Raw genomic sequence first — 23138 nt, 5'->3', positions numbered from 1 at the left:
AAATCAGGAATGAAAAAGATGTATTTTTTACTGTTTTTGCTTTTTCTTAAAGTGCTAGTTTCCACGTCTTGATACATTGAAAAATATCTCTATGGCCCCTCTTTTATCACAGTACCACCCCTCCTTCTCTTTTGACATTGACATGTAATCTTGTTTCCTCCAAATTAGGCTGTTGAAATGAAATGTTAATTTTTATGTCAGTGTTGCCCTGAAAAGGTGTAGTATCAGCTAAACCATCTTGACAGAAGAACTGGATTTTGAGGATCTGTTGATCAATGGCATCTCTTTAGACCCTGACAGATGAAGTCATGTGTATCAAAATCTTTGTAAGGCTAGGGTCTGGAGTGTTCTAATTAATAAGATGTTTTGCCTAATAGCTGGGTTATCAGTAAGATACATTTAATAATAAAAGTACATTGGGATAACATCTCTTTATTTGATAATTCAGAGGTATTCCATGTCAAAATTCAGAAGATATCTCATAAGATTATTACTGCATAGGTAGCATTTTACTCTATATCTGACTACATTACAACTTGCTCAAGATTTCTGTTTGAGAAAGGATTTCTGTTTCTCAGCCTTCACTGTATACCGAGAAGTGAACATTCTAGAAGAGAATAGTTAGACAGGTTGTTGCATAACAGTTAGACAGGTTGTTGCATAAAGAAAAAAAAGTAAAAACCTAGGTCAAAGTAATTGTGAAAATGTGTTGGTAAAGGTCCTCTATACTTAAGAATATGGGCAAGTGTATGGGCAAAGGATACAGAATGTGGATATAAGCTGATTGAGAAAATCCTGAGAATTTCAAAGAAAAAGACAAGATATGACAGCATCAGATAACAGGGCATGACAAAATTGTTGTTTCAGGGTATTAAAAATAATAGTTATAATGAACTATTTGGGCATTAAAAAAAAAAAAGAATCACTAAGACTTTCCTGTGTGCCACAGTGCAATTAACAAAAACAACAAAAAGTGTGAAAGGAAAATGTGTCCCTTAGGTATCACCTGAAATAGCTTCTTAAAAAATTCGTAGTAACCATAGTGCCAGCTGAAAAGAGTTTTCTTTTCAATTAGGAGGAAACTCTCTTAAGGGTCATGTTATATCTAGAACCACGTGCTGCCTACAGAAGGCTGATCCCGATGAGGAAGAAGAGTTGGGCTGAGTTTCACATACCCCAGTTCCTCTGCCCAAATCATCATTTAGTTGAGCCATTAAGGGACACACTTGAGGCCAGAGTATTACACTAATAGGTATCCCTCCACATGGAAGGGAATGTGAGAAGTGGGAATAAATGCTCCACCCCAGCACTGTTGCTGGGTAGAGCCATACACACATGTTCACCCTCTACACATGCTTGATTGTGATGCTGTGCAGAAATGCTTTTCTGTTGTTCTTTAATGCTACTAGCTCCCAACATTTTTATAACTAAGGAGTCCTTTGGTTTATTTTTTTCCCAGGGCACTCACATTTTGAAAATATTCTGTCTCTCAAATAAATATCCAGTAATAATTCATTTTCAAAGAGTCAAAGTGATACTGCACAGTTCCTCATATTATAGCTGTGACAAGCTAATGAAAATGTTAAATTTCTTTAAATTTTTTGGGCTATACTTGCATCACTTAGTGTGTTACTGCCAGCTATTTGATGGGTCAAATAGAAAGAAAAAAGAAAGGTGACATTCCACCACTTAAATTCCATGATCTGCAAAGTATCTTTTTCAGTGAGTAGTTAATTCAATTGGTTATTCATTTCTTTCTTTTCTGATGCATGCTTGAGTTACATAAGTTTTTCTTTACTATGTATGTCTGTGGACCTTTTTAAACTAGAATATTTGTTTCTTTTTTAAGTTAAAAATTTTTAAATAAATTGAATCCATAGTTGAACATCATGTGGTAGAATAAACTTCCAGAGGTTATTAGTCGTCCATGATTATTTATTAAACACCAAGTGTATGTCCCATATTGAGCTATGAAATGTGAGTAAAATAGAACAAATTGGTATAGTTCCTCCTCCTAGGGGCCTTGGTCTTGTTCTCTAGGTAGGAATACACCTAAACCACCAGTGGCAAAACATCAAATAAGAATCCTGCCTATTTATATGTTTGCAGTGGAATCTGAAAGAAGCCAGCTGTGAGCATTCTTTGCCAAGTTGAATAAATTTGTACTCTCAATATCTATTATGAACTGGCATTATACCAGAATTAAACAGTATACTCTCTGGATTTCAATGGACTGGGAAGACGACTCGTTAGCTTATCTTATGCATTTAAATCATATAGTCCTGTGCATAGCCTGTAGATATCACTTTGGAAGGATAATCCGCTTCAGCTTACATGGACTTACAATGTTGATGAGACTGTGAGAGAACAGATGAAAAATGGAGGTTCAGTAGATGTTTTTCTGTACAAAAATAGACAGGCCAAGTCAGTCTACATAAAGGTTCATCTTCTTTTCTGATAAAAGTCAAGTTCCACACTGAGGATATAAATGATACTAAGAGCTGAAAATAGGGCCAACATGACAAGGAGAAGGATCAGATGTTTAGTTTAAAGAATCAAGGTGTCCAGTTTCCTTTTAAAGGTAATGCCATAAAGCACCTATTAGTGCTTTATGGCATTAATCACCTATTGATCTGTTGTCAAAAAAGAGTTTTATTTCATTAAATTATTTCCACAGTTGCTCTGTTGTTTAAAAAAAGAAAATCGATAGTTTGTGAGACACACTTTCTAAATACTCGGAGCCCATATATCTTTATTCTTTCCAGTAGAGTTGAATATCTCTGCAAATGTGGGCTGTGACTTTTGTCTATTAATGTCTATTACTTTGTCTATTATGATATATCTGTTCTCGGAGCTGGCAAGTCTGAATGAGCTCTCATTTATCCTAAGATATGGATATGTACCAAGCCATTCCTATCCTTTTTATTCTAGACATGTCATTCTTTAGGTAGAAAAATGGAGAAGGGGGCATTAACTCTCAACACTGTGAAGACTTTATAAACAATTTACAAATGAACTAGGAATATTTAACTTCATCAAAGCCAAATGATTGCCTTCTTCTATTCTTAATACCGACTTAACCTCTATTAGAAACCTTTCTTCTAGTTCCTGGAAGTTTATCTAATCCAGTCACTCATTCATTCATTTAAAAAAATATTAAGTGTTTATTTTGGAAGGCAAATTAGACCCACTTCAATTGCCACATCCTTGAAGGTCTCAAAAATCACCTAAATTTTAGTATTCCTTACTGTGCTGTCCGTGGGGCCTGTTACTCGGACTTAATGGATATTTGCCAGATTAAATGAAGAAATCTCTACCTGCCATTACACCGTGAAAAATCAGTCAAAATTAAGCCAGACTACTTATATTTAGGTTTCTTCTTCCACCACCTTTACCATTAAATGTAGATCTGTCCTCATATTTCTCTGCTTCAAGACTCCTAGGAATATATTTGCTATTTTGTACATTGAACATAATTATAGTTAATATTTTTAATGCTGTTACCTCCTTTTCGTAATAACTTGGTATCTTTTTACTGCCTTTATATCATTTCCACCCTGATTATGAAATTTCTGATAAAAGTTTGTCATCCAAAGACTACATTAAGTATCTCTTAACAAAATTGTGAATTGACTGGACCTATTTTGAGGATTTTGAAACTTGTGCCTTGCTCTGTGTCTCTGTTTCATCAATCTCAGAGCTCAGTGGTCCTTTCAGTAGATAGTTTGGTTTTCTGGACCCTTTATTTGTCTCCCGCGGCTCCTCCCCTACCTCCTCCTAGTTGCGAGTCTTAATGATCCTTAATTTTTTTTTTTTTTTTTTTTGCGGTACGCAGGCCTCTCACTGTTGTGGCCTCTCCCGTTGCGGAGCACAGGCTCCGGACACGCAGGCCCAGCGGCCATGACCCACGGGCCCAGCCGCTCCGCGGCATGTCCGCGGCATGTGGGATCTTCCCGGACCAGGGCACGAACCCACATCCCCTGCATCAGCAGGCGGACTTTCAACCACTGCGCCACCAGGGAAGCCCAATGATCCTTAATTTAAGAGCTATAATGCAAGAAGGTTGAGAACTACTAAATATACAAAATGTAAATGGAAAAGGTGTTCTTTTTCTCGGTGGTTCAGAATGGAAAATAACGAGGAAACTCCTGGTGAGGTTCCTGAGAAGGCTGCTTGTTTCCAAACATGACTCAGGTTTGGAAATTCAAAGTAGAGATGTTTATACCATGAGGTTTTTTCATAAGTTGCTTATTTATTTCTCTTTCTTTTACCAGGTTTCACCAAAACTCATACCAATGCAGCAGATCGCAATTTGAAATGTGGAGTAGACTTTTGTCCCAAGCTGTGTGTTTTTCATTTTAACCACATAGGATTTTATTAAAAGGACATCAGTAATCATAACTGTATATCTAACAAGCAGTTTTTGACTAGTTTTCTATCATCTTAATGCTTTATACAGCCATGTAGACTTTGTTCTCTCAAGCGTACTGTGACATTTTAATGAAAAACAAAAAGAAAAAAAATATTATCTTATTTGCTTTATAAGTGCTGAGAAGGTCATATTTACAGTTGGTGCTCACATTGGGTTTATCTTCATCTTCTGTGGTATGTACATTAAATTGTGTGCAGTTTGTACCAAGATGGGCCCTTACTTAGGAAGAGTTTCATTGATGTACTTTCCCTCCTAACTAAATCATGACACATAGAAAAAAAAAAATGAGGGAGAAAATGAACTCCACCCGGAGTATACCCAGGGGAGCATCGTACTAGTCCTGAAAGATAACATTTGTGTGAATTTTAATCAGGAGAAATGCTGTCTTAAGGGTTATGATTTTCCTTCGGCCTCCTCTGTCTTTTTTTTTGGAGCCTCTGATTTTGTGATTACATCTTGTTTCCCTAGAGCATCCCTTCTCCCACCCCTCCTAACCCCCCCACTTTTTGTAACTAAGTAGATGCCCAAGAAGGCAAACAGGAACATCTCTGTGTGGGAGAAGTAACCTGGTTTGTGGGAGAGACCGAAGGGTATAGGGTCTATTGGTGCTGACATCCAACCGAGAAGTTGCCTTTATAAACAAACCAAATAACCATCTGTGCTTTGCCAAAGATTAAAGTTGCTTTTAGCAAGAGGGCTATAAGCCTAACTGACCTAGTCAGTTTTCTCATTTTCAAACTGTACAGTATTTGCGTGTATCCAGAGGGACCATTAAGTGTCTTTCTCTATGTTACTGTGGGCTTCTTATACAACACCACCTCTTAGACCAAAAGGGGCTGTGCGGTAATTCATCGTGAACCCATAGTAATAGTGACAGCAGAGTTAAAAAAAATCCTTGCTTTTCAGGGCCTCTTTTTTCTGCTCAGAAAAGTTTCTAAATGTTGAATGCCTTTTTCTGAAGAACAGTGTTATTTCTTCTGCCCAGGCTTGTTCCTTGAACAAAGTACTTTTAATTCAGCTTTATCAAACTAAGGGAAATACTGATGAGCAAACCCAGGATTTGAAGAGCAGTGAACTTCATTCTTAGAAAATAAACATGATGGATTAGGTTTTGCAAGGACCTTCTCCTCAGAGGTATCCTCAGTATCAAACAGTTCCCCAGGGAGTATACCAAGCATCCTGAATATCAAATGGGAGAAAAGTCTAGGCACCCTGAAGACAGGCCAGATTGCTGTCCTCTGGACAGAGGTAGGCATAGTGCGATACACCATTTCTCTCATACCAGATATAGGAATTTATGCATGTTCTTAGCTGATGGTTGCCACTGAAATTCACTTTCTCTTCAGATATAGCTACAGCTCTGTCATTTCAGAGGAAGGAGAGGGTATTTTTGTGAGAAGCACACTCCATATATAAAATGGTCCCTCTGGCTGGCTGCATGGTTGAAAGCATACTCTCCCAGTACTGGTAAAATGGACTTTTTAAAGAATTTGCCAGGTCTGGAGAAATGATATACATCCATGTTAGAGTTATGGTTCGGAAAATGTGTGATATTGATGGTTGCTATATTTGTAAACTTACTTATTCTGTGATTCTAAGAATGTTCTTCACTTTGAGTGGCAAATCCTAAGTAGATGGCTTTATATTCTTGATTAAAGAGTACCATGGATGGGGCTTCCCTGGTGGTGCAGTGGTTGAGAGTCCGCCTGCCGATGCGGGGGACACGGGTTCGTGCCCCGGTCCGGGAGGATCCCACATGCCGCGGAGCGGCTGGGTCCGTGAGCCATGGCCGCTGAGCCTGCGCGTCCGGAGCCTGTGCTCCGCAACGGGAGAGGCCACAACAGTGAGAGAGGCCCGCGTACCGTGAAAAAAAAAGAGTACCATGGATGTTAAGAAATGCATTAAGATGTACAATAAGTATTCCAAATTGATATAGATTGGTGTGATTGTCCTTTTTCTCATTTGGGAATGGCATGCCTAAACATGGGAATAATACAACAGAGATTGGTGGAATAGCCAATAATAAAGTTAGCACACTGTACCACTTCTAATCGAGTTACTGCTTTTTCTTTTGATCTTACCAAAGAAAAGCTATTATCCTTCATGAAAGAACAAATGAAATGTTTACCTAGATGAATTCCGACTTTGCTCCTTGTCAAAGTCAATGATCTGTCTATAAAAATTGATTATCCCAGATTTCACATGTTAATATTTCTTTGCTTTTATGTAACATTCCTTTAGGATACACATACATCAGTAATTTCCCAGTGGGGTGTTGCGTTTGCTTGCATTTTGAAGTGGCTCTGGTGATGTCTACGCAGCATCTGTGTTGCCCCTCTCATAACAGACTCACCCCCTGGCCAAGGAGTTGGGCCTGTGCTCAGGATATGCCTCTTTTGGTAGCTCTCCTTTGTCCAGAGTGATTATACCCGGGGGTGGATGTATGACCCAAAATGTACCATTCAGGTTATTTATCCTCTGTTTACAAACTGGAGATGAGAGAGAAGCCAATTTTCTGATTCCTCCTGTTCCCTAAGCCATAAGAAGAATGTGACTCTGGCACCAACATCCTGCCCCCCACCCCCACCCCAATACACACACGCTACAAGCTGAGCTCCAGTTGGAGAGAAAGAAGTGGAAACACACACTGCAGCTGTAGGGAGGAGGCATCCTGGTGGTATTTGAGTTCCTGTTTCTGCACATATCGAAGGCCAACTTCTCTCCATCCATGCTTGTAAATGAGCCCAAAATTCCCCCTTTTTGCTTGAGCAGATGTATTATTGAGCAGATGCCTTTGTCACTTGCACCCAGAGTGTGAACTCAATCAGCTTTGGTAATTCTTGAGTCCTAGGAGGGATCTGGTCCCCTACAGAAGGTATGCAGAATACAAGCAAAACTGCTTGTCCCTGGACCCGGAGAACATATGTAAGAACATTTATAGGTGTTACCCAGTGGGTAGAAAGGTTGTGGGTAGAGGTTTTCTTTCTCCTACATCGCAGTATAGTCAGCACAACTTTGAAAATTATTCCAGTGGAAGTGTAAGCAGAGATTTATTCAATGGATGGGTTTCCTTGCACTAACCTTTTCCCTTTCCTCGTAAAACATTACCTTGAGTTTCTTCAGCTTATTTTCAGATTCTTCATTTTTAAGATGGGGAGAATATATTATCTTCCACCATGGTTCAATAAAATATAATTAATACATCTGGTTGCAAAAATACTGACAGATCTTTTAAAAATGTCTGTCAGTACTACCAGAATCGTCTCTTGTTCCTGTCCTTTTATTTTCTACACTGCCTTCCCACTTCCCACTGCCATACTGAATATCAAAGTGGATTTACGCATAAATATCAATAAATGTCATGTGGTCTAAGTGCATGACTGTGTGACATATACTTGAAGTGTCCTTGTTCCATAATATTAAATATGTCTGTGTGAAATCATCCAAAGGCACCTTTCATGTAGCACATAGCAAGTCTCATGGGAGTGATGCCCATACCAATCCAGGTAAGTAATTAATAAGACAATTCCTTCCCTCAAAGCCACAATCAAACACAAATGATATTTGCTTGTGGAGGTTAAGCATGCTTGATTATCATGGTCCTCATTGCCTTTAATGGGGTGCCACTCCGGGTGGTCCACTTGGAAACGACCTCAGGCAACTACCCTGGCTTTTTTGTAGCATGAATCACCTAGGATCCTATTTCCACTGACGAACCATGGGAGCCCAGGTACCTAATGCAGTCATTTTATGTTTTGGGCTCATTCCTAGGCATTCTATCTGTTACCCTTTAAATTTTTCAAGAGAAAATTATAGACCAGGCTGTCTATAATTGGGGAAGCTAGTAAAATAGTCTTGTTCAGGCTTCAGAGGCAACAATAGGCCTTTGACTAAACAAGGACCCTGAAAGAGCTACATGCCGAACTGCTAGACTGCATGCGGCTCAGCAGAAACGGTGCTAGCAAGTCCTGGGAACCAACGGATAAAGAAGGGAGTAAGTCACGAAGCTTCCTGGGCCTTGGGAATCTGGCCAGTTCCCGGGGATCAGCGAACATTGGACCCTTCCCAACTGGGGCTCCAGATTGCTGTTACTCGGGACTTCCCAGCTGCTGCTTGGATCTGGAAGTAGGTGTCGGCCCGATTCGGTGATGTATGCTCTGTTATATACTCTGTTTATATTCTTATTCCTCTCCCTCTAATGATTGTATATTGAAATTTATATACTCTGTTAATATTCTTATTCCTTTCCTTTTAATGATTGTATATTGAAATTAAGTTAAATCACATTCTATTAAAGATTTGATTGAAGCTGTTTATTTGTGTGAGAGAGTAGTTATTTTGCCAGCGAATCCAACGAACCTAACCAAAAGCAGGCTTTCGGCAAAACACAGGCTCACATTTAAACCCTGATGTTGTATTTGAAGCTTCTCTCTCTTGATTTGGGGATAGGAGGTAGCATCTCCTACTTTGCCTTCTTGGGTTAGAGTGCCCAATAGCTCTCCAAAGCTCCACAAATACGCCTTTAATCTCCAGCTCCCAGCCCTTTTATGTACCCAATATAAGTAAGGGTTTAAGGGTTGTCTGTTTCTTAGCCAGATATTCCAAAATGTGCGCATAGTGGCCTCACTTTGGAATGTAGCATACATTGTGTCTGTGTGCTGTTTTTAACATCTTGTATATTAGTATAACAACTCCGTGACTTGCCCATGGTAGCTTTCCAAATGTGTTTATTAAACCAATTTACTAGTTGAAAACATGAGGTGACAGTAAGCCAGGCCTGAGGGTTTCCCTTAGCTAAATAATTAGGGTAAGACCTCTGAGGAAGATGTAGGAAAAAGAAAAGGAAAGAAATAAGAGGTGGAATCTGGAGGCTATAACAAAAGAATAAAGATAATTACCTACATTTGCTTAGGTACATTTGTTATATAAAACACCTAGAATATACTAGCTAGTTTAATTCATTCTCATAATAATCTGCCAGGGAGATATTATTACCTCCGTTAAAATTAACTTCTTTAGTCTGAGAGAAGTAATGTCCATCAATTCTTTAATCAAATTAGCCTTTCAGGGCTAATGTTGGATTTTGCCAAGGTACTTAATGAGATGTGAATTAAATTCCTGAATAGAATAGATTTGTTACTCTCTGGTAAGCTACAAAACAGAGAGTTCAAAACCTTTCAACCTAATGGGACATGTCTTCAGGTTTTGTTCCTCCTGTCTACACAGCTCTTGTACACAACCCAGTTCATAAAGAAATGGGTAGTTGTCAAAATAAAAAAGGATAATGGCACCCACGAGGCAAATTGTCCCCGTGAAAAATTTACAATTACTGGGTTTGCTGTAATAAAAGGCCCTGTGTAGGCAACCACACAAGTAAGGATGCTCAACTGACACCAGCAGGAGGGGCTGATGGGCATTGCTTTATCTTTGTAGCTGAACACCTTCTGAAATTTGGTTTTCTTGGCATTAATCTTAACCCATGTTCAAAGTCAGAGTTGTGGCTCAGACTCAGTAGAACCCCAAAGATAAGATTGATTTTAGGAGCCTAAAAATATATGTTATTGGTGACACAGAGAGAGCATCGCCTGGTGAAATCTAGTGCCATTCCATTCACTGGGTCCTGGAAAGAGGAAAACGAGTCACAGCACTGGAGCCTGTGGAGCTATTGAGGGTGGGTGTAGGGGTGGGACGGCATTAGGGCCATCAAGATACACACCATATGAGAATGTTTAACTGTTATTATCGTATTTCTTTGAATATGACACCATCTTTTTTATTATAGTAAGAATATTTAACATGAGATCTACCTTAAATATGGTATTGTCAAGTACAGGTGAAAGGTAGTAGGCAGATCTCTAGAACTATTCATCTTGTATAATTGAAACTTTATACCTGTTGAACAGTAACTCCTCATTTCCTCCCCCCTCCCCAAGCTTCTGGCAACCACCATTCTATTCTCTGTTTCTATGAGTTTTGGAATCATGCAGTATTGTTTCACTTGGTATAATGTCCTCTAGGTTCATCCATATCATCACATAATGTCAGGATTTCCTTCTTTTTTTATGGCCAAATAGTATTGTATGTGTACACCGTATTTTTTTTATCCATTTATCTACCTGTAGACTTTTAGGTTGTTTCTATATCTTGGCTATTGTGAAGAATGCTGCAGTGAACATGGGAGTGCTGATATCTCTTCGAGTTCCTGATTTCAATTATTTCAATTATTTATACACCCAAGAGGGGATTGCTGATCATATGCTCACACTATTTTTAATTTTTTGAGGAACCTCCATACTACTTTCCATAGCAGCCGAATCATTTTACATTCCCACCAACAGTGTGCAAGAGTTCCAATTTATTCATATACTGTCAACACTTGCTATCTTTTTTTTTTTGATAATAGCTATTCTAATAGGTGTGAGGTGATACTTCATTGTGGTTTTTTTTTTCTTTTTTTTTTCATTGTGGTTTTGATTTGCATTTCCTTGATTAGTGATGAGGAGTATCTTTTCATATATCTATTGGCCATTTGTATGTTTTCTTTGGAGAAACAACTGAGTCCTTTGCGCATGTTTTTTTTTTTTTTGAAATACAGTTGATTTACAATATTGTGTTAGTTAGTTCAGGTGTACAACAAAGTGATTTGGTTATATGTATATATTTTATATGTCTATATTCTTTTTTTCTATTCTTTTCCATCATAGTTTATTACAAGATATTGAATATAGTTCCCTGTGCTATGCAGTAGGTCTTTGTTGTTTATTTTATATATGGTAGTTGCATCTGTTAATCCCATATTCTGAATTTATCCCCCATTCCCCTTTGATAACCATAAATTTGTTTTCTATGTCGTGAGTCTGTTTCTCTTTTGTAAAGAAGTTCATTTGTACAATTTTTTAGGTTTCACAGATAAGTAATATCATACAATATTTGTCTTTCTCTGTCTGACTTACTTCACTTAGTATGATAATCTCAAGGTCCATCCATGTTGCTGCAAATGGCATTATTTCGTTCTTTTTCATGGCTGAGTAATATTCCTGTGTGTGTGTGTGTGTGTGTGTGTGTGTGTGTGTGTGTGTGTGTGTACACCACATCTTTATCCATTCATTGTTGATAGACTCTTAGGTTTCTTCCATGTCTTGGCTATTGTAAATAGTGCTACTATGAACATTGGGGTGCATGTATCTTTTTGAATTAGAGCTTTCATCTTCTCTGAATGTATGCCCAGGAGTAGGCTTGCTGGATCATATGGTAACTCTATTTTTAGTTTTTTAAGGAACCTCCATATGGTTCTCCATAGTGGCTGCACCAATTTACATTCCCACCAACCATGTACCTTTGCCCATTTTTAAATTGGTTTATATAAATTTTGCTACTGAGTTGTAGGAGTTTCTTATATATATGCAACCCCTCTTGTCTATTTTTGCTTTTGTTCCCTGTGCTCTTGATGTCATATCTAAAAAGTCATTGCCAAGACCAATATGCGGAAGATTTTGCCCTATGTTTTCTTCTAGGAGTTTTTATAGATTTAGGTCTTACGTTTAAATCTTTAATCTGTTTTGAGTTGATTTTTGTGTATGGTGTAAGATAAGGGTCTAATTTCACTCTTTTGCATGTGGATGTCCAGTTTTCCCAGCACCATTTGTTGAAGAGACTATCATATCCCTATTGTGTGTTCTTGGCATCCTCGTTGAAGATCAGTTGATCATACATGCGTGAGTTTATTTCTAGGCTGTCTGTTCTTTTCCATTGGTCTATATATGTGAAGACACCATCAATTTAAAAATTCATTGTGATTTTGTTTGCTTATTTTTTAATGACTTTGTTTGCTTTTTTATCACTTATTTTATTGTCTGCACATTAAGATACTTTTTAGACTTTCCCTCAGTCTCAAGTGAGTGTGCCTAGTATTCCCTTTTTGGATTGGAGGATGCAAACTATTATATATAGAATGGATAAAAACTAGGTCCTACTGTATAGCACAGGGAACTATATATGAAAAAGAATATATATATATATATATATATATATATAAAAGTGAATCACTTTGCTGTACAGCAGAAACTAACACAATGTTGTAAATCAGCTATACTTTAGTAAAATAAATTTTAAAAATAAAAGAAGGGTCATTAATGGATGCTTTCTTCAGCTGATAGACATCATAAGCAGTTAATAGCCCAAGGAAATCCACCCTTCTTGAAGTCTGCATTTACTATCAAGGGCTTCTCACCGACAAGAGACTTCAAGTTGTCCAAGGAACAGATTGGGGGTGGACATCGGGTCAGGATTAGAGTGAGAGGGAGCTGAGGTGCCTGTCTCAGCTTCTCCTGGAGGAGTAGGGCTGCCAGGAGCTGAAGGAGCCAAGCCAATAGCAGGATACCGTCACTTGTGAAATGCATCCCAATTCTAAAGACATAAAATGGGGGAAATTATTCATATTGGGATCAATGAATTGAAAGGGTCCTCTAAGACCTTTCTGAATTAGCATAGTGTCTGATTTAAGAATAATTTAAAGAAACCTGTCTTTATGACTTTCAAGTACACACAGAACTGCTTGCATAGGAAAAGACTCTTAGGGAGTTGCTTTATGGATAGAAAAGAGTCAATAATTTTATTAGTGTGTTTGTAAATAGTCTTTAAAACAGTTCTTCCAAGTAGTCCAAGTGCTTATTATGTAATGTTTCCATCACAGTTTGCCTTCCAGGTATGTCTCTAGGTCCTCCTGTCCTTCTCCACTAACTCCCGTCTTTTCCATATATACAATTTCTATCTTAGGTATACACAGGTTTACCTGTGAAAAGTTGTTAATTTTTAAACCTGTGAAAAGTTTTAAACCTGTGAAAAGTTTTTAATATTGTAACTAAAGGTGCTTAACATATCACTGATACCCAAATACACAAACAAGCATATAGAAGGCCAAAGCATTTGAGAAGGCACTTGCATTAAGTCAGGAGTATCAAACTTGACAAGAGATTGCCGAAGAAAGTACAGTGCCATTTAGGATGAATGTTGCTGTCGAAAAAATGTTTCTGCCTCTCCACCCAAGTTCATGTATCGAAACCCTAATCCTCACTGTGATAGTATTTGCAGGTAGGGTCTTTGGGAGGTTTAGATTAGCTTTAGATAAGGTCATGAGGATGGAGCTTCCATGGTGGGAATAGTGCCCTTATATGAAGAGGAAGAGACCAGAGTCCCCCATCCTCTCTCTCTGCCATGTGAGGATACAGCAAGAAGGCAGCCGTCTGCAAACCAGGGAGAGGGCTCTCGTCAGATGCTGAATTTGCCAGCAGCTTGATTTTGGGTTTCTCAGCCTCCAGAACTGTGAGAAATAATATTTAATGTTTAAACTACCCAGTCTATGGTATTTGCAGCCTGCACTGACTGAGACAAGTGTGAAAAACTTGGAAAAAGGTCAGGAAGACAGAATTAAGAAGAATAAAACTATGGTGAGAGAATAAAATTGGAATATTTAACTTGCAGAAGGGAAGCTAAAGGAGTGATTTAATAAGAATTTAAAGAACGGCTATGTATAACTAATGAAGGATATCCTTGGTCTAAAAAAAAAAGAATAGAAAAGGTGGGTAAGGAATTTAATTTAGATGTTAAGCAGCATTTCCTGACAGTGAGATTTTAAAGAACAGGAATTAAATTACCTACCTATTTATTTATTCATTCATTATTTCCTTTATTGGTAAGAGTTGAGAGTGGGAGAGGGACAGGAGAAGTATTATGTAGTTGATTTAAAGTCAGTCCTGAAATCTGATATTCAGAGAAATTTCTACTGGCTTTATAGTCTGGATTCTCTTGGCCAATTTATCAATTCTCTCATTAACCTAAGAAATCTGTTATCATAAGCTTGGCAAAATAGTTTCTCTAAAAGTTTTAGTGAAGGAATGAATAAGGAGTGGATAAATTAATTACAAGTAATTCAGTGGCTCAAGATTATATTCACAAAATTCAGTATGTCTTTTTAGGGGAATTCCCTGGCAGTCCAGTGGTTAAGACTCCGCGCTTCCACTGCAGGGGGAGTGGGTTCAATCCCTGGTCGGGGAGCTAATCCCACATGCTGCACAGCAAGGCCAAAAATTTAAAAAGAAAAATTCAGTTTGTCTTTTTAAATTTCTAACTCCAAATAATAATAGTAAATAATCACACAGCTGGTTTGGGGATATGATAGTAATAATTTAGAGCTTTCTCTTTCTCTCTCTCCTTGTCTCTCTCTTTTCTACTTACCTCCCTCTGTTTTCTTTTTCCTTCTTTTCTTATTTTCTTTCAACAGATATTTATTCAGCACATTATCAGTGAAGGTCTAATCAAGAGACAGAAACTACATGGTAAGTTGAACAGGGAAAGTTTAATATGAAGAATTAGTAACTGTAACAGGGACTGGAGTGATGAGGAATTGGCTAGTAAGAAGGAAAGAAAACTCAAAACAACATAGGAATGGTGGATATAAGGAGGAACCACTACCCCTAGGATTGAGATAGGGCATCCAAGGAGAGGCCTCCAGGACTGTGATCCAGACGTTGTTTGAAAGTGTGCAGCTGTGGCTTGTTGGATGACAGAGAAGTCACTATGGTGTCATGCCAGCAGAACTTGCTGGAAATCTGCCTCTGAGGTGCCCGAGACAGCTGTTGTGGGGAGTGCAACACTTCAGAAGTTGCCAGAAACCCACCTGAAGAGATGCCAGGGAAACAGTTCACAGGAAGATATCTCACTCCACTGCTCAGCTCCCTGAGGAAGTGCTGGGGGAAGCTTCTGGCACTGGGTCCCACTGGCCATCACACACCACGGGAGCCAGGAAGTGGAGAAGTCAATTGTGCTGCAGTTTCTGGGTGTGGAGAAGCTGTGTGTGCCGCAGGGGCTGGACAGTGGAAAAACTGGGCTGTAGGACCCTGAGGAGAAGCACACCACAGCAGGAGGAGAAACCTCTTCATCCTCCAGTGTCTACACGGCACTTTCTTTTTCTTTTTTTTCTTTTTTTTTGCGGTACACGGGCCTCTCAGTGCTGTGGCCTCTCCCCTTACGGAGCACAAGCTCCGGACGCGCAGGCCCAGCGGCCATGGCTCACGGGCCCAGCTGCTCCGCGGCATGTGGGATCTTCCCAGACGGGCACGAGCCCGCGTCCCCTGCGTCGGCAGGCGGACTCTCAACCACTGCGCCACCAGGGAAGCCCCTACACAGCACTTTCTATTGACAAGGGTTAACGTTGTGCCAGTTGGCCAAGGAGTCCTGTTTGCTAGGTCCATCTCCATTATCATGGAACAGACAGTAAAGTGTATATTTGGAGCTGAGATGCAATAAGTTGATAGCTGGCATAGCAACAGCTATGAGCCAGTGGTTTGCTAAGTTCTGGGGATACAGCAGTACAGCAATATAGGGAGAGATATAGCTCAATCAAATAATCACAATTAAGAGTAAACTTAAAATTCCTTTCATGTGAAGGAAAAATACGTGTTCCATGAGAGATTATTTTAGAGGGGTCTTGAACATACTTGCTTGTGTTCAGCACATCCTTAAATATACAACAAGTTGTTCAATAAAATGTGTAACCATGTTTAGAAAAAAGGAGCTAAAGTGACTCAACGGTCAAAATCAAACAAACAAAAACAAAACAATAGGGAAATCAAGTAATTTATGAATTATTATGATCTATGCAAAATCAAAAGGAATTCTGTCACAAACAATGCAGTACTCTTGGTAAGGAGTGGGTGGAAGACAAACATCAACCATCACTCATGTTTGGTTTGAGAAAATCTGAACTTTAAAGTTTCAGTGATCTAGAGTTATTGAAAGGATATGGAATAGCACAATTCTGGTCCAGAGTAAGGGACGTACCACTCAATGGCTATTGTAGTCATTTGATTATGCAGGTTTTATTGTGGAAGGATATTACATAGATACAATCTGTTCTGAAGAGGTCAATTGAAATACCATGTTGACTTAGGAAATGCAGCAATGAGAATGTTGCTGACCAAACTGAGCCAACTGTGTTTTTCAGAAAAGAAGCAATTGTGAAATGACCTCACTGTCATCTACAGTATCATGGAGAAGCAGAAATCTTCCAAAGACAGCAGAATTTGTGGTGGAACTGGACATGTTTGCAAAAGTTAACTGAGGCTTAAACTTAAAAGTCATTTCTTATGGTAGAAAGGAAAAAAACAAAGGCTTAAAGTCAGAGAAACAACTGTCCTATACATGGAGTAGATGCTCCTGTTTATCTCATATAACCTTCCATTTTAAGGAAAATCTTTTTTATTTTATCAAGACCATAGCATAAAATGATCAGTCTACTTATATGTATAAAACAGTGGTGTTCAGTACAGAAAAAGAGTAATTATGTTAAAAGCAGTTCAGTTAAACATTCCAAAAAGTACACCTGCCTAATTGATCATGTTCTGCACTGATTTTTTTTCAACAATACAAAAAGAGAGCATTTTGAACCTTTGCTCCACAATGAACTTATGTCCTCCAGCTTACGCAATCGCATGACCACCTTGTCAGGAAAGGTGTTAATTCATGGGTGAAGTTATATGACATAGGGATTTTCTTTAAAATACTCTGAATAAATAATAAAAATTGCCAAGATAGGTGAAATAATATTGGCAAAATGTTGGTAATGAAGCTTGAGGCAATCATTACATGAAAATGGTTACAATGAAATAATGGTTAGTATTCATTTTACTGTATGTTTGAAATTTTTTCATATTAAAAAGTTTTCCAAAGGAAGTGTATAAATGAATATCCATTTCAGCATCTTTATAATAACTACAGTTCTGAATAAGAGTACTTAGTGACAGTCTACTTGATTTTGGATAAGAAATTTAGTCAAGAGGAACTATAGTCTCAATGGAGGAGAGAATATGAGGATGGATTTTTTAAAATCAAGTTTTCTTTTATTCTTCCAGTTACTAATAATGCAAATCTTGGTGCTAAATAGAATTAAAACAAGTGCAAAAAGCATGAAAAGACAATCAACATTATTAGTCCTCAGGGAAATGCAACTTAAAACCTCAGTGAGATATCAACACACCAAACAAAATAACTACAATAAAAATGTGACAACACCAAATGCTGGTGAGGTTGTGAAGACCCTAAATGAGCCCTACATTGCTGTTGCTGGGGATGTAAAGTGGTACAGCCACTGTGGAAAACAGTTGGGGGTTTCTTTAAATATGCATTACCATATGGCCTAGCAAATGCACTATTTGGCACTTATTCCCCCAAATTAAAACTTATGTTCATACCAAAACCTATAAGTGAATGCTGATAGTAATTTTATTCATAAAAGCCAAAAACTAGGAACAGCCCAGATGTCCTTCAGTGGGTGAATGGTAAACCAAACTGTGGCAAACCCAAGCTATGGAATACTACTCAGCATTAAAAAACAATGAACTACTGAGACACGTGACACCTTGGATGAATCTCCAGGAAATTATGCTGAGTGGAAACAAAAGCCAATACCAAAAGATTACATCCTATATGATTTCATTTATGTAACATTTTTGAAATGACAAAATTTTAAGAATGGAGAACAGAGTAGTGGTTATCAGAGAATAGAGACCTGGGAAGGAGAGTGGGAGGGAGGTGGGTGTGATTATAACAGAATCACAGAAGAGATCCTTGTGGGGATGCAACTGTTCTGTATCTTAACCATGGTGGTGGATGTATGAACCTACACATGTGATAAAATTGTATATAACAAAAAATATATATATATACACACCTACATATACACAAATGAGAAATGCGAATAAGATTGGTGGATTGTATCAATGTTATTAACCTGCTTGTGATATTGTAATACAGCTTAGCAAGATAATATTACTGGAGGAAAAGAGATAATGGGGAATTAGCTCAGTATTATTTCTTCCAACTGAATGAGAATCTAAAATTATCTCAATAAAAGTTTCAATGAAAAAATAAGTGCAAAATAACTAAAAGTTCAAAGACTGCCTTTTTACTCTACTCAAAACCTTAGTGGATGTTCTTTCTGACTTTCTTTTATCACTTAGAATTAAAACAAGGTTGAAATCTCCCTATTAATAATAGAAAGTCTAGGAATGCCATTCACTAGTTAAAGGGTCTGTTTTCTTTCTTTTCTTTTTTTTTTTTAACATCTTTATTGGAGTATAATCGCTTTACAATGGTGTGTTAGTTTCTGCTGTATAACAAAGTGAATCAGCTATACATATACATATATCCCCATATCTCCTCCCTCTTGTATCTCCCTCCCACCCTTCCTATCCCACCCTTCTAGGTGGTCCCAAAGCACTGAGCTGATCTCTCTGTGCTATGTGGCTGCTACCCACTAGCTATCTATTTTACATTTGGTAATGTATATATGTCCCTGCCACTCTCTCACTTCGTTAAATGGGTCTGTTTTCTAAAGTGTAAATAGATGTAATATCTCCTTACAGGTCTGTTGTTAGTATTAAAAATATATCTTAAGTTCCTGATACATAGTAGCCATTTTAAAAATCCCCCTTCACATTGGAGATAATTTTTTTCATTTTTTAGGACCCCTACTCTTCCACTTTGGCTTTCCCTTTTGTCTTTGGGGATTTTCTTATGTGCCTAATTTTCTCATGTGTTTCTGTGTCCCCTGAAACATGAAAAACATTTATGTACAGTAAAATCTCTGGTTAAGAAAAAAAGCATGTAGATAAAGCTTAAAACTAATGGTTAAAAGAGATATTGGATTATCTGTGGTTTTCAATTATCTATCCTCTTCCCAGCCAAGTGTAGCATATGAAAGCAAGAATTACTGGCATTGAAATTAATGGCAATTTAAAATGCTGAACGATTAGGCCATTAAAGATGAATATAAATTCTCACGGAGGTCTCTCATCAGTTCTCATTTATTGTCAAGGACACTTGTTGATTTAAAAATGTAAAAGTGCTCAGTGAGAGCTTGTTCTGGCCTTGTAATGAGAAGTTATAAAAAACCAGAATTACACCATCAGTAATTATGTGTGTTTCCAGGTTCATCTACATCTATGAAGCAGACAATGAGCACTTTTTTTAAAGTAAAATGAGAGAAATTACTCTTTTAAAAAGCAAGGAGGGAATTTTCTACTTCAGTAATGGTGCTGTAGATTGCTATAGGTAAAACTGGCCACAGAAAGCAACTGGGAGAGCTGCATAAAATACCCTTCCCACCCCATATCCACCACCACCACAGGAAAAATGTTTGAGGGTATCAAAGAGCACGCAATGCAGCTGACACTTTCAGTAAAAGAAGAGGCACAGTGAGGTTAGCCTTAACATTCTTAAGCTTGACATTCCATGTTATTTTTTCTCCTTGAGGTACTTGCTAATTTATAAGATTTGTGGAGCCAAAACATGGAGAAAATAAGTATAAAGTGACAGCTAAGAGTCTGAAAAGAATAGAAGAGCTTAAACTACCTTATGAATTTGGGGAGACAAAAATTAGAAATCAAGGTGGCAGAAGAGAAAAGGTCCTAGTAAACAACTTAGAATTCTAATTAGTTTCCCAGAAGGGCTATACCTCAGAAGTAAGGGTAGACCAGAAATAGACATGCCTCTGTAAAGATGAAAACTCATCTCCAAAACATCTCAGTCCATGAGTGAAATAAGGTGATCTGTTCATAATCTGACTACCCCCCGCAAAAGAAGAAAACTCCCCTCAAGAGGACCTCAGAAAGAGGCTCAAATTATTGCCACAATTTTTTTTTTTTTTTTTTTTTTTTTTGCGGTATGTGGACCTCTCACTGTTGTGGCCTCTCCCGTTGCGGAGCACAGGCTCCGGATGCGCAGGCTCAACGGCCATGGCTCACTGGCCTAGCCACTCCGCGGCATGTGGGATCTTCCCGGACCGGGGCACGAACCCGTGTCCCCTGCATCGGCAGGCAGACCCCCAACCACTGCGCCACCAGGGAAGCCCTATTGCCACAATTTTTAACAGACAGGTGATCCAGGTGTCAGAATCATTAGACACAGACTTTAAAAATGATTAATATAGGGACTTCCCTGGCAGTGCAGTGATTAAAACTTCACCTTCCAATGCAGGGGGTGTGGGTTCAATCCCTGGTTGGGGAGCTAAGATCCCACATGCCTCATGGCCAAAGAAACAAAACATAAAACAGAAGCAATACTGTAACAAATTCAATAAAGACTTTAAAAATGATGCACATCAAAAAAAAATCTTTAAAAAAGCTGAATACATTCAAGAAAATAGATGATGAGATAGACAATTTAACCAGAGAAATTCTAATATATGATAAAGTGAAATTAAGAATTCAATAGATAAGTGTAAGAGCAGGTGAGATGGAGAAAGAGAGAATTAGTGAATTGGAAGATAGAACAATATAAAATATCCAAACTGAAGCACAGAAAGAATAAAGGATTAAAAAAAAACACTGAAAAGTGTGTAAGAGATGTACAGAACATAGTAAAAAGATCTAATATCTGTGTAAAAATATTATAGAAGAAGAAGAGGAGAGAGATAATGAGGCTAAAGCTTTAATGTACAAAATATTGGCCAAGATTTTTAAAGATTGCCAAAAGAACTTAAGTCACAGATTCAAAGAAGGTCCACCAAACCTAAGCAGGATTAAAAAGAAAACAAAGACAAAAACCTAGGCATATCAGCAGCCAATAGCCAAAAGTCAAAGACCAAGAGACATCTAAAAAGCAGCCAAAGGAAAGAAATGACACATTACTTTTAAAGGAGGAAGAATAAATTGGAGAGTGACTTCTTTAAAAAAATGAGAGAGAATGGAACGATATTTTTAAGTGCTAAAAGAAAGCAATTGGCAAGCCTATAGCAAGCCAGAAGCTGTTTCTCAATAGAAGAGTTAACTACAGAGGATGGGATAGCTTGCTTCAAAATCCTAAAGGTTGGTACTGTGATTGACTTACAGAGAAGGGGCCTGCAAAAGATTCCATATGGTATTCTTATCTGCCATCAACACATAAAGCACCATTGAATCTTTGTCATGGGACTCAAGTGACAGAGTAGCTTGTACAGTATCCTGGGCAAGTTACAGAGCCTTTTTATTTTGGGCCCCACTCAAAACTGGGAAACTTTTAGGTTACTTGGTAAAGAGGTCAGAAGAACATGCTCAAATTGGGTATATGTTGCCTCAAAAACCCAAAGAGACTCACTAAGTGTCGTAGTTGTAGGATGGTCCAGATGCCACAGCTTGTCTATCACCTTGAAAGGAATGTCTTGATATACCTCAGATCACTGGGCCTCTTTAAATTTCACCAAGGTGGCAGGCCCCTGAATGTTTGGGGGATTTATTACCTACCTGCTGGTACACACGTGCCTTAACAAGGTATATAAACTAGTTACTACTTCCTGCTCACCAGATCCAATCAGCATATTATCATCAATGTAATGGACCAGTGTGATGTCCTGTTTAATGGAGGTCCCTGCAGATTATGTTACAATATAGGGCAGGAGAATTGATATACCTCCTAAAGTAAGAAAGTGAATGCCTATTGTGAGCTCTGTGAACTGAAAGAAAACTGCTTCTGTTGGTTTTGACCAAAAGATATAGAGATAAAAGCATTAGCCAGACCAATAGCTGTACACCAGGTGCCAGGAGCTGTATTGATTTACTCCAGCAAAGAACCACATCTGGAACAACAGCTGCAATTGAAGTCAACACCTGATGTTTAAGATAATCCACTGTCTTTTTTCAAGATCTGTCTGTTACCTGCCGACCAAATAGATCTGTCAGCCAAATAGATAAGTTGAATGGGAATGTGGTACAAATCACTGTCAGTGTATCTTTCAAGGTTTTGATAGAAGCATAAATCTCTCAAATCCCTCCTGCAGAGCAGTATTGCTTTGAGTATACAGTTTTGGTAGGTAGAGGCAGTTCTAGTGGCTTCCACTTTGTTTATTATTATTATAATATTATTATCTATCTCTATCTTTATCTGTCTATCTATCTATCTATCCATCTATCATCTATTATCATTATAGCCCTCATTCCATGAGCCAAAGAACTGTTGTGGGGATTCTGACACCTGCTGAGTATGTCTGTTCCAAAGATGCATTCTAGAGCTAGAAAAATAATCATAGAATGAGTTTGGTGATCCATTGGACCAATGGTGAGATGTAACCAAGCCAAGGGCCCTTAAGTACCTACCCACCATTAGCTTCTACTCTACCTGGGGGACCACAGGGGCATTTGGATCTATGTGAGTTATGGTCATTTCACAGCAAGTGGTCAGCAATCCCCCAAGTATGGTTAGTTTGGTAAACAACTGCATGTCCCTTTGCAGATGGCTAGAGGAAGATTTATAGTATAAAATTTAAGCTGTGTTGCAAGTTCCTTTCTCAAGTAGGACCAACTTCCCCTTCTTTCAAGGGACTCTGATTTTGTGAACTGCCTGGGGTCTGGGAATTGGTTGTAAGAATGCAACTCTCTATTGTGGCAATTCAAATTAGACTTCTCTTCACCAAAAGCAGAACATTTCTACTTCAATAGAACCTGCTTATATGTCCCAACCCCAATTTTCTAGGTCCCCTCCTTACCAATCCATGTTCTAACTTTAACACAGGAGCCCCTGTGAGATTTGAATTCAATTTGTGCTGTAATGCAGCCATCCACAGGATTAGACTGGTTTTATTTTTCAGAAATCATAGCCCCATGGCTATAGGAGATAAGGGTTCCTTTCAGGGCAGTCATAAAAGCTTTCTGGTCATTTACTTGAACTGTGATCTGGG

The 23138-nt window shown here is 38.3% G+C and overlaps 1 protein-coding gene across 2 annotated transcripts in view; it reads left to right on the top strand.

Moving 5' to 3' along the window:
- Nucleotides 1–4649, top strand: part of OXCT1 (3-oxoacid CoA-transferase 1) — a 141522-nt gene extending 136873 nt beyond the window's left edge. Inside the window, exon 15 of one of the 2 annotated variants that reach the window (XM_029216903.1) lies at nt 4275–4649. In XM_029216903.1, the coding sequence (XP_029072736.1) occupies nt 4275–4316 (42 nt within the window). In that variant the 3' untranslated portion in view covers nt 4317–4649. The remainder of the gene's footprint in view (nt 1–4274) is intronic. The other variant, XM_029216902.1, reaches the window with a different exon arrangement.
- Nucleotides 4650–23138: the final 18489 nt, after the last annotated feature.

The sequence above is a fragment of the Monodon monoceros genome, unplaced genomic scaffold (assembly GCF_005190385.1).
Source record: "Monodon monoceros isolate NGI ecotype Baffin Bay Population unplaced genomic scaffold, NGI_Narwhal_1 Super_Scaffold_12, whole genome shotgun sequence".
Classification (NCBI taxonomy): domain Eukaryota; kingdom Metazoa; phylum Chordata; class Mammalia; order Artiodactyla; family Monodontidae; genus Monodon; species Monodon monoceros.
Note: the sequence above shows the minus strand (reverse complement) of the source record. Positions and strands in the feature narration are given on the sequence as shown.